This window comes from Gopherus evgoodei, chromosome 10 (genome assembly GCF_007399415.2).
Source record: "Gopherus evgoodei ecotype Sinaloan lineage chromosome 10, rGopEvg1_v1.p, whole genome shotgun sequence".
Classification (NCBI taxonomy): domain Eukaryota; kingdom Metazoa; phylum Chordata; order Testudines; family Testudinidae; genus Gopherus; species Gopherus evgoodei.
Window position 1 is genome coordinate 40,038,600 of NC_044331.1, and position 15,198 is coordinate 40,053,797.

Here is a 15,198-nt window from a genome sequence, read left to right on the forward strand (position 1 = left end):
CACCAACCAGTGACACTGTCAGAACAGCATGGGGGGGAGCTCGTCCCTGTTGCCTCTCAGTGACCCCTGATCACACCAGATCAGGTCACAAGTAAAGAGGAGACTTTTTTTTTTTACCTGCCAGCTCTACAGACTCCTGGAATCTGAGAACCAAGCTGGGCAATATGGGGTCCGCAGGCCAGATCATACCTGCCATCCATGCCACCTGTGCAGGCCCATTGCCTTTGGATCACGTCCTGAGTGTGGCTTGTGCTGTCAGTTGGGTCTGGTTGGAACTTAGCACACAATTGGGTGGATACAGTAGCAGGACCAGGTCCAGCTGAGCAGAGATCTCTGGGCCCCTGGCCAGTGACTGAGTGAGCTGCTTTGAGCAGAGAGCCATGTCCAGTCAGTCCTTGAGCCAGTCTCCCACTCATCGGGAAACCTGTGACTGAGCACATGAAAACATCACTTGTCTCCCTTCTCCTTTGATCACTGGCTGCTGCTCCTAGCTTGCTGCCCTAGCTCACCCTGCCTGGCAGGAGCTACACCACAGATGACAGCAGTGAGTTGACATCTCCCTGGGTCACTTGTCCGCAGTATAACACAAGCGGAACACGGCCTTGTGCCAGAGCAAATTCCCTGCTATCGTCGTCCATAGACCCATGTGCATGCTGGGCAGGAAGGATGGATCAGTGGTTAGTGCAGCACCCTTGCTGCATGACCCTGGGCCCATCATTGAGTCTCACTCTGCCTCAATTCTCCGTCAGTGCAATGGGGATAATAGTACAGCCTGTGTTGTGACATGTCCGATATGACTGCAATGGGAGCTGGATAAATAGAGCAACTGACCTCTGTATGTGGTTTTACTGGAAACGAAAAGGGATTCCCCCTACTGAGATCTTTCTCTAAATGAGCCCCTCTGCACTGCTCCCCTTTGAAGGGGTTTCCAGGATGTTGATGGTTCTTTTTATTTTTAAAAAGAGAGAACAAAAATCGAGGACTGGGAAGTCCTGCCAACCGACTATCTGAGCCATAATAAGAATTTCCAACTGAGGCTCTTAAAGCACCAATGAATTAACGACTCTCTAATACTTGTACTAATGTCTGGTGATATTTGTAGCCGGGACTAATACTAAAGCCTTTGCATTTAGGAGCATTGACACCCTCTACACACAGCCACTTCGTCGTCCTGAAATCCGGGGGGCAGGTAGCTAATATCCCTCTTTTAAGGACCCTGATGTACAGAAGGGAGGAGTGGTTTGCTCAAACCACCTGTGAGCCAGCCGTAGAACTTGGTTACTCTGAACGCCTACGCTCATGAGATCGGCAGACCTAATCCACTACTAGACCACGTTGGCCCTGGCTTCGGAGCATAAATTGGTTACATTTGGGAAGGTGGGAGGTGGGGAGTCAGGAAAGAAATCTCCCCATCCCCAAATCTGGCTGGAGCATTTTCCAATTGGCCGTGTGCAGTACGGGGGCATGGTGCGAAAGGGGCTCATCTTCCTGTGAAGGAGCATGTTATGGTCCGTGCTGGAGGCAGGATACCAGACTGGATGGACCAGTGATCTGGTCTAGTTGGGCCAATCCTATGTTCCTCTGTGCCTGGAAGGAGCAGATCGAGGCAACTCCCCACTAAGCTTGGGCCATTTGGACCAGGAGGCCAGTCACCTCCTCACTTCCCCATAAGTAAAAGAACAATCATGTGCTTATTCCTACTAAGTTATGTGCAAGGACAGCTGACTGAGACTGAAGATCTGCTGTGGTGCCCTTCAGCTTAGCTAACTAACATGAACAGCCCCAGGTTGATGGAAGCTAGTCTGTTTCTTGGTTCCCTTCCTGTGCAATTGACCATGTTTGCAAGTTTCCTTAGCAGTTGAGAGAAGTGGTATTTGCTCTTTGGATGGGTTGCTTCTTGTTAGTTAATTATGGGAGGCATTTTCCTATGGGAGCACCTTCTTTTTCCTTATCTGCTTCTCCATTACCCCCATTATCGTTCTCTCTCTCTCTTTTTCTCCCTCACCCCCCATTCTTTTGTTGTGCTCAGGTCATGGTATCTGCCAGCAATTGATTTAGCTGCTTTCCCTGCAAAGCACAGAGCTTTCCTTTCTTGTATGCATTCTCCCACTCGGGTTAGCATCTAAAATGACAATTGCTCCATTGATTCTTCAACTGGCTGGGGCTTTGTGTGAACCAGATAAAATGTCATGGAAAATCTCAGAGTTGATGGGAATTTGGAGGGTGGGTGAGGAGCTGCCTTCTTCATGGCATTGTCTCCTTTGAGGGGTCAGTCTTCTCCCGGGAACTGCTATTTATTTCCCCACTCTACCGAAATGAGATCAAGAATGCACATGGGATGATTCCCCTACCAGATCCTGAAAATGCCAATCCAGGGCTGTGCATGGAAAAGCAGAGCATGACTTGGGGAGGATTTGGGTCTTCAGCACCTTTCACCCAGAAGGATCCCAGGGTGTTTAGAGACTGCATGAGTGGGGATCAACCCACCTACCTCTGACCTGCAGCCACCTCTGGGAGTGGATCATGGTAGCGTAGCCTGTCAGTAAATTCTCACAGCTAGAATTAAAATGGAACCCCAACAGGAATACAGACTGCAGCTTATCAAGTTGGAATTTGGCCAGGATATTGGGGGTAGCACCCCTTTTTGCCCAAAAGCGCCACAAGATCTTTAAATGGCCATCCGTGGGCAAGCCTTGGGCTTTAAATCTAGTCTATTTATATGGCCCCCATTACTGTGGCATGTGGTCTCCTCACAACACCCCTGTGAGGCAGGGCAGAACTACTAGCCCCATTGTGCAGAGGGGGAAACTGAGGCACACCCAAATCCTTAAATGTATTGAGGCTCCTAACTTCCATTGAAATCAATGCCCAAGGTCACACGGGGAATCCGTCATATGGCAGCACTTCCAACGCTGCACTCCTGGGTGCACTGGGGATAGTGCCAATTCAGAGAGAAGAGTACCAGGACCTGGGATCTTTTTGGAGTTCTCCTATTCAAGCACCAGACAGGTTCAACCCTGTTTAGTAGATGAGTCCAAAGAAAGCTGCAAGTCAAGCACTTATGGCTCTTGGCAAGCCCCTGTATTTTGGGTTTGTCCCTTTTGAAGCATCTGGCAGAAAGAAAAACTACTGTTCTGGCGCCAGCAAAATGATTGTTTTCATTGTAGCTGCTCAAAAGGGAAACAAGTCATTAGCTTCTGTGGAAGCTTGGGTCTGAGTGGAGCTCTGGAGTATGGCTGAGCTCAACTAAACCCAGTCCCCGAAACACCCACACTGCAAAAAGCCAAATTGAGGTCAGCAGAAGTGAAGTGAGCAGCCTTGTGCTGCATAAGGAAAATGGAAGTCTGAAGACAGCATGTATTCCCCTAGGTCAGCTGTTGAACGTAGGACAAAGATGAATGTTACACAAGAGGAAAAAGGTCACTAGACCCCCAAGTAAGAGCTAGGGTATGCTGGTAGCATAAGATGAGCAGGTTCCTCTTTTTTTATTTATCCGGGCAAGTAGGCTCTGTCTTCCCTGCAAAAAAAGGGTGTGGATTTTACATGGCTGTAGCTATGGTGATGGAAAACCCTAGGTGAGCCAAGGCACACATAGTGTATTACCTTGATATAGCCAGTTGAGGTCGCTATTATGGGCACTACACTTTAAGAAAGACATGGACGCACCTTTGCGCAGTAGTTACCCAGCACTGGTCAGGAGTCGGGAGTTCTGGGTGCTAATCCAGGCTCTGCCACTGAGTCACTGGGTGACCCTGGGCAAATCACTTCACCTCCCTGTGCTTCAATGTCTCTATCTGTCTTCAATCTGGTGAAGATTCAGCAGTGAACATGGACCCAATGCTTTGAACATGCCCAAGTTGTTGAATCTGCAAAAGAGGGATCAGCCAAGGAGCAACTTGGCCTGCAAAGCCACCCAGGACACGAGACAGGCGGTGCTTGGGCAAGGAGCATTGTGGGATTGCAGAGGGCAAATTTTGGAGGAGATCCCAACCGGGTCATGTCAGCAAGCAGGTTGCATTTGTACGAGCATTGTGTGCAGGCAGGCCCATGGACCATTCCCTCCCAAGCTGTGAAGGGACGGTACTTTCTAGCACTATACCAGAGCTGCCCGGACCTCTTCCCTCAACCCCTTTTGTGATTGCAATTGACTTGCACAACACCGCATGCTTGAGGTTTGTTGCATTTTCCATCTGGATGTGGTGGGCAGTGAGCTTCCTAGAAGTGACTTGCAGTTGACCAAACTGGCTGACAGTAAGCGGTGATCAGCACAGCCACAGAGAGTTGCGCTAGAAGCTGACGGGGCGGTACAAATGGCTGAGTGGGAGGAATTTAACCCGTCTGGTGAAGATGCAGAATTAGGGGGCTGGGGCACGGTGATACAGGCTGCTGTGGATATTCAGGGATCGTGCACACGTTCTCATGGTTCTGTCCTGCCTCCTGCATGCTTAGCCTACAGGGTGAGGTGAGACTTCTGTTTGCAGGGAGGAGGGGTGACCTGGCCAGGTCGTGTCGCAGCATCATGGCACAGCATGTAGTGACCTGAAGGTACAACGCTGCCTCAGTAGGAGATGTGTCGGCTCCAATACGGGGTTTACAGTGGAGCGGGGCCCACACTCAAATGGGCAGTGATATGGGGAAGCTCGCACTGCTGGGATCTGGCACTGACAATCCACTGCTGGAGTCTTGGCCAACACTAACATGGTCATACCAGAGAGGTGATCACTCTGCCAGATTCCTGAGTGGCATTGATCAGGCACTGCTGGGAGGAAGCTCACAAAGCTGGAATCCCAGGTGCTGCTGCTTTTGAGGAGGAAGCACAGAGAAGACAATGCAGCCACCAGAACAATCAAGGCACCCTCTGTTTTGTTGAGTACTGTAGTTGTGCTGGACAGGCTGGCAGCCTGTGCAGTGGCTGAAGGAGCCTGGCAGGAAGCTTGGTCCTGTGCAGCCTGCCCTTTGCCCACACTGCGCATTGACTCTGTCAATCAAGAGGCATGTGCCAGGGATTTATTTCCTTGCTGGAGGGCCTTTTTCCCCTTGGCTCATGCGGGCTGCAGACTCTCCCCTGCCCCCTCCTCCTGTACTCGAGGCTCAATGTGCACCGATGATTGATTCTTCTGAGCAGCAAAGAATGGGCTCGCTTGGGCTGAAAGCGAACATCCCGCTGTTGTAAGACCCAACAGCCAATCTGTCTCCACAGTGACGTCTGGGCCCAGGCTAGCCACCTGAGCCAGATTACATGGGTAATACTAGCAGTGAAGACAGCGCAGCGTGGGCTAGCAAGCCAAATATGTACCCAGAGTCTCCGCCAGGCCGCACTCTCTCTCAGCTGTCTTCAGTGAGCGAGGCAGGCTAGCCCATACGCAGCTCTCGTGGTGTCGGCAGACCCTCTGTCGGGCAAAGCACAGGTAGCATCAGCGCAGACTTCCCAGACGGCCGCACTCATTGGGCTTTGTCTAAGCTGGGATTCTAGCCCCGAACCTAGCTAAAGAGACACAGGCCCAAGCGTAGACGGGACACTGAGATGGCCAGGGTAAGAGACAGTCAGGACCATGACAGATCTCTGAGTAGTTTGGACACAGCAACTTAAGTGTGCCTGGCTCTTAATAGAGAAAATGGTGATACGGCCCCAGCCCCCAGTCTAGGAAAAAGTAGGATCCTCCTGTCCGCTGCTAGTGGCAGGGCACTGCTGGGAGGAAGCTCAGAGCGGAAAGGAGCGGCTACGCTGCAATAGAGGAAGAAAAGCGGAGAGCAGAGAGAGATTTCTCACTAGCAAGCAGAACAGTTCACCTGGCCAGCCAAGGAAGGCTCTGGCCTGTAGCAACGTGCTGCAACTCGGGGTGGGGTACAAGTTGTGCAGTGCACTCATTGTTAATCCTTGTGTGCTGGTGGGGAATACCAATTCTGATGGTGGCCAGGGGCTTTATATTCTTCATCAAGGCTGCCGTTTAGCTCCCCACTAAGTCTTGTGTCCAGCCTGCAGTTCGCAATCTGAATGAGCATGCAGTGATGTGGCTATGGTGGAGGGATTTGACTAGCGCATGCCCCTGTTTTAGACTATATTATAGACACCCCCTAGGGGGCACAGATGCAGCTACGCTGCCCAGGGACATCACCCCCACTTGGAGGCTGAGTTCGCAGGCCTCTCTGCTCCGGTTGTGGCTCCGGGCATGAAGGGTCAGGCACCAAAGGGAGATGTGGGAGGAGAACTCTGCTAGAGAACCCAGCTGTGACATGAGAATCAACAGGAAAGGGCCCTTGCCCCCGGGAGAGGAAGCAGCCCAGAGCTTCCCTCTAAACTCAGCCCAGCTGGAGCAGAACCTAACGAATCCCAGGATGGGTGATCATCGCTGGTTGACTTGGCAATGAGGATTCCCCATCCTGTAACCAACGCAGTCGCACTACAGCCTCTCCAGGGAAGGGCTCTTCGCAGCAGCTCAGCCGTTGCACTAATGACCCTTGGTGCACTGCTGCGTCAGTGAAGAATAAATAGCAATCATCCTCACCCCTGGGACTGGGCTTGATAAGTTCACTGCACTTCGTAAACCCCATTTTATTGAGTGAGTTTTTATTACCCTCATGAGGCACAGGGAGCAGGAGGGGCTCCCCTCAGGCCATGGAACAATAGTCTGATTTTTCAGAGGTAGTGTTGGCTCAGCAGTGCTGAACAGCATGTGCCTGGCCACTGGTGGTGTCAGCAATAGAACTCAGCAGTGTCAGGGGCCTGACCCAGCCCATGCTGCCTCTGACCTATTAGATCTTGGATGGGAAAGAGCCGTGGGAGCACAGCAAAATGAAACAGTGTGGGCTAGTGGTTAGAGCATGGCGCCTGTAAGTCAGCAGAGCGGGGGCTGTTCCTACCTCTGCCACTGACTTGCTGCGGGGAAGGTCCTGTCACTGCTTGGTCTGCCTGAGTTTCTCTATGTGCAAAGCGGGGTGACCTAGTTTCTAGGTTTGTGAGGCTTGGTTAACTTGTTTACCTGGCACTCTGAGGTTGCGGGGAGCTGCTGTAGGGGGAGCAGTATATGATTAAGAGCCAAGAACCAACTCTGGCCCTGTGGGAGGACGGACAGAGAGGAGGCTAATCTGCAGCTGTCTGGCCATGTTGTTTCCATCTGCCTGGGAGGGTTGCAGTTTTGTAATCTCATCTGTTCCTTCCCCAGTTTCTCAGCAGCTATGTAATCCTCTTTCCTGCTCTGTACACAGAAGGGTCAGATGCACAGCGCAATTAGCGGTGCCTGGGAAGAAGAGCAATAACCCAGCTGCTTTGGAGTCAAGGCCATGGCTACACTTACAGTTCTGCAGCGCTGGTAGTTACAGCTGTGTTCGTACAGCTGTATAGGGCCAGCGCTGCAGTGTGGCCACACTGACAGCTACCAGCGCTGCAGTGTGGCCACATTTGCAGCATTTGCAGCACTGTTGGGAGTGGTGCATTGTGGGCAGCTATCCCAGCATTCAAGTGGCTGCAACGTGCTTTTCAAAAGAGGGGGGTGGGGTGGAATGTGACAGGGAGCGTGGGGGAGACAGAGAGAGTGGATTTTTGGAGCTGACACTGTTCTCAGCTCCCTGCTTTGCAAGTTCTAAGGACTGGAAGACACACAGTGCCTACCTTCAATCATTTTAAAAGTTCTGACCCCTTCCCCCACCCCTCTCTCATTCACTAAATGCAAATTATGCACTCCTAAATAGCCGTCAGACCAGATAAGCATGTGCTCAACATGGACTTCCCCCTCCCCTTCTACCGTGTGAGCGTGCTGTTTCTCTCTTCAAGCAAACAGCTGTAAACATTCCAAAGTAATTCCCCTGCCTGCCTCCGCTCGCTCAGCAAACAGGAGCTGTGTTTGTTTTTTAAATAAGCAGTTTGGCTGAACTCCGAGCTCCCCCTTTCTTCCGGTTTGTTGTGGACAGGAATTCTGGGATACCTCCTTATATCCCGGAGGTCAATAAAAGCGCTGGTGGGCTCCACGCTTGCTGACCAGGGCTGGATCACCAGCGCTGGAATCCCTACACCCGAGGCTCGACGGGGTGTACAGCCAGCGCTGCAACCAGGGAGTTGCAGCGCTGGCCGTGCTTTGCAAGTGTGGCCACATCCTAAGTTGCAGCGCTGTAACCCCCTCACCAGCGCTGCAACTCTCTAGTGTAGCCATGGCCTCAGTGACTAGCCACTCTGATCTGCTGCTCTCCTGTATCAAATAATCCTGACCCCTCCCTTCCATCAGGCTCTGCAAGGGCATCAGGATCCTCCCTGCCCTTCCTGTGTCTGTCTCTGCCTTCTATAGCTGTCTTCTTTGTTTATGCTGAGCTGGAAGTGAGAAACATCAGCTGACAGACACCAGTGTGCTAGTGGGAGTGAGGGTGGCTGTTGGTGTGGAAGGTAGAGAGAGTTGAGCCCCTGCATTTGGATCTGGATTGTCTCCCCGTCCTCCACCCCAGTCTTGGGGTGGCTGGATCTGGGAGTTTGGCCTGTGCTAGAGGCCAGTTGCACAACTTTGTGGATCGGGGGATGGGGGCTGGATTCTGTGTGCCCTCGAAGATCAGGGCTGCGGCTTGCAGGGGTTTGGTTCTGGGCCCTCTGTGCTGGAGGCTGAACCATGCCAGTGTGATCAGTGTCAGGAGATGGGCACTGCCCACCTTTGCTAGGCTAAAGTGGAGACGTGGCTGGTTATCCTCAGGCCTCTAGCTCCCAGCGGGCACAGCTGAGTTAAGCCCTCAGCAGCTCAGATGCTTTTATCTGACCCGAATTAACCCCCGCCCCACCCGCAACGTGAATTGCTCCACAGTACAGTGTCTATACGTGCTGCACACCCCACACAGGGCCCCAGCTCATGGCTGTAGCAGTTACTCTGTTTCAATATGCTGTGGGGCTCTGGTACAATGGGGGAGGGCACAGAAAAGCAGGACTAGAAGCCAGGAACCCCGATTTCTAGATGCCTGCTCTGCCCCCACCTGACCTGGCTGTCCTTGACTGGGGGAAAGTCATTTATTTTAATTTTCACAGGCCAGACACCTGTCTCATTGTACCACATGAGTAGGAGCTTTTAGGCCAGGGCTAGTAAATGTGTGAGGCTGCTCTAATCACTGGCACACACTCCCTCCAAAGTGCGCCGTGTCTGCAGTTTCACTTGCTAGGAGGACGCTGAGGAGAGCCCTCCAGCCTTGTGCTGGTGCACGAGTGAGGGCAAGAAGTGATTCCACCCCACAGTGCAGAGTGGCACATGTGGGTGTGCAATGGGCATTTGGGCCGCCTCCTGAAAGGCACCGAGTATCAGACTAGATAGTAACGCCACACCTGGCGGATGGGCTGATTATTGCACCTGGTGACTGTCTCTTTGATCTGGGTGTGTCTCTGCAGCTGGGTTTACCATGTGGCAAGAGAGTAACTAGTTGAGAGGTGTAAATCAGTGTGTGCTCCCTGTTCCTCAGTGGGGCAGGGTGGCTGGTAATCTGACAACGATCCTGCTGGATTCATGGACACTCCTGATTAGTCTCTTCTTTGTTGTGTTTCCTAGGGGAGAGCCGCTTTCTGCTGGAGAAGCACGAGAATCTCATAACTCTCTACCATGAAGAGGGGAATTCTTCTCTCTTGGTGGGAGCGGAGGGAAAGCTCTATTACTTCAACTTTGAAAGCTCCAGTAGCCACGTGGTAAGGAGGCTTTACAGATGTGCATGGCTTAGCCGTCCAAGCTCACTGTATAATCGTTCAGCCACGTTTTCCCCATTGCATAGTTAGGGAAACAGAGGCACAGGGCAGGTTAGTGACTTGCCCAACCTCCTCCAGCAGGTTAAGGGCAAAGCTGGGAAGAGAAGGCCAGTGTCTCAACACCCAGCCCCATGCTTTAATCCCTCTGGATAACCACCCTGCACAATCTATCCAGGGATTTGACCAGCCAGTGTTTGACCTCAGCATTAGTGATTCTGATGTCACATAGACTAACCAGTGACATCACTGATGATGGAGACCAATGGGGTTTGGGCTCCGAATTATACCATGGACTGGGCAGTGGGAGGATGGGTGATGTCTTCTCCAGTTGTCTCCATGCACTTCCACTCCCCCCAGGCAAGTTAACCCCTGAGGGGTCAGGCACAGACACCACCCCTCTTGCTGCCATACAAATGGACAGCTTGGTTAACCCTCTGAAAACCCCAGTCCCTCTTACCACTTCCTCCTCCACCCAGCCACTGATGCCTACTCACTTCCCCCAGCAAGAGACCTGAGTCCTTCCTGACAGCCCTCTGACATCATCCTGACCTGAGCCCACTACTAGTTCCCCCAGCTGTGCCCTCTGCCCCCCTGCAGCCCTGCTCCTACCTCCATTTATCCCAAACTCCCAGACCCAGCCCTGAACCGGCCCAGCCTACCAAGTGCTCCCAACCCACAGCTTCCACATGGGAACCATCTGGAAAGTGCCGACTATCGGTGTTGACCCAGCCATGCAGCCACTCCCATCTTCCAGGCCAGCTGAGTCCGTGGGTGGCACACGAGTTCACCGAACTTTGCCAGCATTTGTCATTCACTTCCAGACAGTTGTTTAGCAAGGGCAGGAATTAACCCACGCTTGTTCCTTTTCTCTAGGAGGACTTCCCAGAACAGGATTCAGGAGCCTGCCAAAAACCAGTAAGTCTGGAGATCTCACTAGGTGGATTTAGTCTCTGAGGGCTTGTCTACATCAGAAAGTTGCAGTGCTGGTGAGGGAGTTACAGCGCTGCAACTTAGGAGGTGTACACATCTGCAGGGCACCACCAGCGCTGCAACTCCATGTTTGCAGCGCTGGCCGTACTCCCGTTTTGTCTCGGGTGTAGAGGATCCAGCGCTGGTGATCCAGCGCTGGTATTCAAGTATAGACACTTACCAGCGCTTTTCTTGACCTCCGTGGAATAAGCAGGTATCCCAGCATACCTGAGGAAGCCTCTGGTAATCAAGCTGGTCTCCTTCCCCGGCTTGCTCTCGCGTTCCCTGAACCCCGAGCAAGCAGGTCTCCTTCCCTGAGGTTTGCTGGGTGGTTCCGGGAACGCGAGAGCAAACCGCGGCGAAGCTGGTCTCCTTTCCCGGTTTGCTCTCTCATTCCCCGAACCCCCGAGCAAACCGCAGGGAAGGAGACCTGCTTGCTCGGGGGTTCGGGGAACGCGAGAGCAAACCGCGGCGAAGCTGGTCTCCTTTCCCGGTTTGCTCTCGCGTTCCCCGAACCCCCCTTGAAGCCGCCCAACAGCGCTGCATTGTGGCCACATCTAACACCACTTGCAGCGCTGGTTGCTGTAAGTGTGGCCACTCTGCAGCGCTGGCCCTATACAGCTGTACTAATACAGCTGTAACAACCAGCGCTGCAAAATTTTAGATGTAGACATGGCCTGAGAAATATCAGGAGTTTTCCAGATAGCCCAGAGGAGTCCTTGTAACTCTCACCTCCACTCTGTTAGTGTGCCTTTTCCATTCAGCAGTAGGACTCCTAAGCCACCCAGTGTAGAAAGAACCTTGATGGACACTTAGAGTAGGGAGACCAGATAACAAATGTGAATAATCCGGACGGGGAGGAGGGTAATAGGTGACTATAATAAGAAGAAGCCCCAAATATTGGGACTGTCCCTATAAAATTGGGACATCTGGTCACCCTAACTTAGAGGGGTGGAGGATGTAGGCTTAAGTCAGGGGGAACATGGGTCAGAAGAACTGGGGGTCAGAGTGGGAAGTTCTGGCAGGATGGGGATGAACAGGAGACATGAAGTCACCAAATTCCATTAGTGTGGGGAATGTATAATTAGGAGATGGAGTCAATTCTGTGCTACAGGGTGGGGGTGGCTAGGGTCCCACACTGGAGCTCTGGAGGGCTTGCCAATCCTACTGTCCCCTTCATGAGTAAAATTCTCTGGCCTGTGTTGTATCAGGAGGACAACCTAGATGATCACAGCGGGGAACAGTCTCTCCTGGCTTTAATACCCAGAAAAATCCTGGTATCTCCTCCAGCTTAGTGGTGCTATCAGGGCTTCTAAGGTTGGGCTTGGAGCAGCTGGGAGTCACTAAACCATCTACTGTGGCTCTTGCACCCCTTTTTCTTTTCCAGGAGGAGGAGAAGAACTACCTGACTTTCATTGGCAAGTACCACGACGCGCTGTTGATCTGTGGGACAAATGCCTGCAAGCCGACCTGCTGGAACTTGGTAAGCCAGGGAGTTGGTCACTCAGCCTGCTGGTGAGCAGGTCTAGAACCTGGGTCACCTGATGCTTAGTTCAGTGTTTTCTCCATCGGACCTGGGGTTCTATCCCCATGCACCTGCACTGTGACCAGAGTAAATTGCTCTGCCTGTCTGTACCTCGGTTTCCCCATCTGTCAAATGCAGATGATGATCACACTCCCCTTCCTTTGCAAAGTGCTTTGAAGCCTATGTGGGGAAAGCCTATGTGGAAGCTGAGTTTAATAGTCCATGACAGAACCCATTCTCTGCTCCTGCTTGGGAAACCCAGTCTGTGGCAGAGGACAGGCAGGATCATGCATCTCGAGTGAGTAACAGCAAAGGGGAATGCAGGAGAACACCAGCCAAGTCAATGCGCTTGTCTGTAAATGTTTCTCCAGGTTAGCTTTTGATGCCAGAGTTGTTCTTGGAGCATGTGACCTGACCCCCCTCACCCTCAGCCTTAACTCACAGGAAACATCTTTCCTGAACTTCCTGGTGCATCAACCCAGTCTAGCTCTGCATGAGACACCTTGCAGCCAGAGGACATGCCAAGTCCAGATGCTGGGGGGTAGGTAATCTCTTGCCCCAGAGGGGACTTGGAACAGATGTTGTATTCTCCCAGCAGAGTAACGCAATCAACAAGGTGCCAGAACCCCTCCTACCAACAATGACTCTTAATTGTTCCCTCTGCCCTCCCCAGGCCGATCGGAATAAATCTGAAGTGGCTGCACAGGGCTTGGCCCCTTTTGTGCGTAACCAGAACTCCCTAGTCCTTGTTGATGGTAAGTCCAAATGCTTGTGTCTGTTCTTCAGCCCGTAGCACCGCAGGGCCAGGTCCCCAGTGGTGTAAAACTGAAGTCAGTAGAGCCACGCTGATTTCCACCAGTTGAGCGGCTTGTCCAGGGTCTTCGGCTTTGCCTTGTTTAAGTGATTGTGATCCTGGGGAAGGGGCTTTGGGAGAATGGTGCTGTCTTCATGCCGTACCATCGCTGGTCTGTAAATTGGCCTGGTGCTGGTCAGAGGACAGGCCTTAGATCTCCGTGCTGGAGAGAAGCTCAAGGTGGAATGAGCATGAAGTGAGCACTGCTTTCCAACCAGGAACTGGGTGATGTCCTGGGCCTCCAGTGCAGGGTCAGTCCCATTAATTCTAGCATCAGAGCAGCTGAAGAAGCCCAGCAGTGAGGGAGGTGGGATCCCCTCAGGAGATGGTGAGCCACCTCAGGGCTGGGCTAGAGCCTATCTCTGGAGCAGGGTGAGGAGGGAGCCTGGGACTGTCCTGCCAGGGTTGGTCAGAGTCCATGGTGATGGGCAGTAACCCTGCAAACCCTCCCCTGTCACTCCAGTGCCCAAGCTGCTGGGCAGTTTGGCATTGCCAACGCCTCATCCACTTGCCCAAAGAAGGGAGGCCGGTGGGTTCTCTTGCCCTCTTGCAGGGGACCCGGCCTCATCCTCCTCACCCAGGCAGGCGTACAGAGGCTTAGCCCTTGTGATTGGCTTCCAGGCACCAGATTAAATTCCACCTCATCTTGGGGCCCTTGGTTTTCTCCCATCCCCCACATCTACTTCTCAGCACTGAGCCCTATGCCCAGGGGAGAAGGAAGTGGAGTGGGGAGCTCATCCTCATGCCCGGTCCAAGGCTGCTGTGAATGCCGTTCTCCCCTGAAACCTTCCCCTGCTCTTCTGCCCCTGGGAAACCAGAGCTTCTCATATGGCTTTGTTGAATTATTTATTTCCTTAGCTAAGGAGTAATGCTGCTGATTCTGGCCCGCAGGGGACAAGTGTCTATATCCAAAGCCAGCCCCCCACCCCCCACCCCACCCCAACTGGCAGGGCTTGGCCTGGCGCAGAAGCCACGGCATGAGTGGGCTTTGGAGAATGAGCTCTTTTCTAGTCCAGGGCTGATGCAGGCTAAGCTGGCACTACCATGACCTAGGCCAGGCCTGCTCATCAGATCTGAGGGGACTCCGCCCTCCAGGGTCATCACCCCGGCTCCTTTCACCTGTACTAGATCCCTTGAGGGAAAAATACTCCCCAGGCGAGTACTGGCAGAACTGAAAACCAGCCAGCTGAAAACGATCCTTCCCATCTTGCAGGCGAAGCCATCTATTCTACCATCAGCTTGCACCAGCACAATGGGAAGATACCCCGCTTTCGCCAGGTCCGAGGGACTGGGGAGCTCTACACCAGTGACACAGTGATGCAGAGTGAGTATGGCAGAGAGCCCCTGGGCCTAGGGGTACCTGCCAGGCGAAGCCCAGCAGGACAATGATCTTGGGATGTAAGGGTGTCTCCACCTAGTTCTCTCCACAAGCCATCCTGCATCCTCTGCCCCCTGCTGTAGTCCTATCTGCTGCTCTGGGGTTGCCCAGGGTCAGGAAGTGGCTTGGGGACAAGTCCTTCAGTGCAGCAGCAGCATGCCAGGGGTGGGACTGTGGCAGGCAAGGCAGTCTCCTTAGGTAGCTGTGGGGAGGCTGCTGTACACTGGAGCAGAGGAAATCAAAGCATTTCCTGGCCTGCTCTTTGCAGCCCTGAACAATAAGGTGTCCTTAGAGTGATAAACAACTTCCACCTGTTATTCGATCCTGGCCATTGCTGGCAAACAGGGAAACAGCAACTCCCCAGCACCCCTGCGCTAGCTGCACTGGGGAAGTTATCCCTGTAATGATGGGGACTAAAGGCCAGTGCTGTGCAAAATGCTTTGGGCAGTGACTGCAGAGGAACCGTTCCTCCAGTGTGAGTGGGGGGCGGGGGGGAGGGGAAACAGAAGTAGCTGTGTAAAAAGAACTGAAATAGCGGACGCAGCTTCCCATGTCTGAAGCCGGAAGGAAAAGCAGCTGTTTAATTGGCCTGCCAGCTGCAGTCACTGCCTGTCCATGGCAACAGAGCAGAGAGCTTCAGTCGCCCATCTGGCCATAAATGGGCACCTGGTGGAGCCCAAAAGCTGCTCCTCCTATAGCTCCAGCCAGGAGCCTGGTAACGAATCCAAATCTGGAAAGCATCCCCTCCCCCGTCCCCCCACCCCCGGCTGGTG

General features: G+C 52.9%; 1 protein-coding gene across 1 annotated transcript in view; it reads left to right on the forward strand.

Moving 5' to 3' along the window:
- Nucleotides 1-15,198, forward strand: part of SEMA7A (semaphorin 7A (John Milton Hagen blood group)) — a 50,161-nt gene that overhangs the window by 16,840 nt on the left and 18,123 nt on the right. The window contains exons 2-6 of the mRNA XM_030577075.1: nt 9,510-9,643; nt 10,574-10,615; nt 12,057-12,152; nt 12,868-12,949; nt 14,261-14,371. Coding sequence (XP_030432935.1) covers nt 9,510-9,643; nt 10,574-10,615; nt 12,057-12,152; nt 12,868-12,949; nt 14,261-14,371 — 465 coding nt within the window. The remainder of the gene's footprint in view (nt 1-9,509; nt 9,644-10,573; nt 10,616-12,056; nt 12,153-12,867; nt 12,950-14,260; nt 14,372-15,198) is intronic.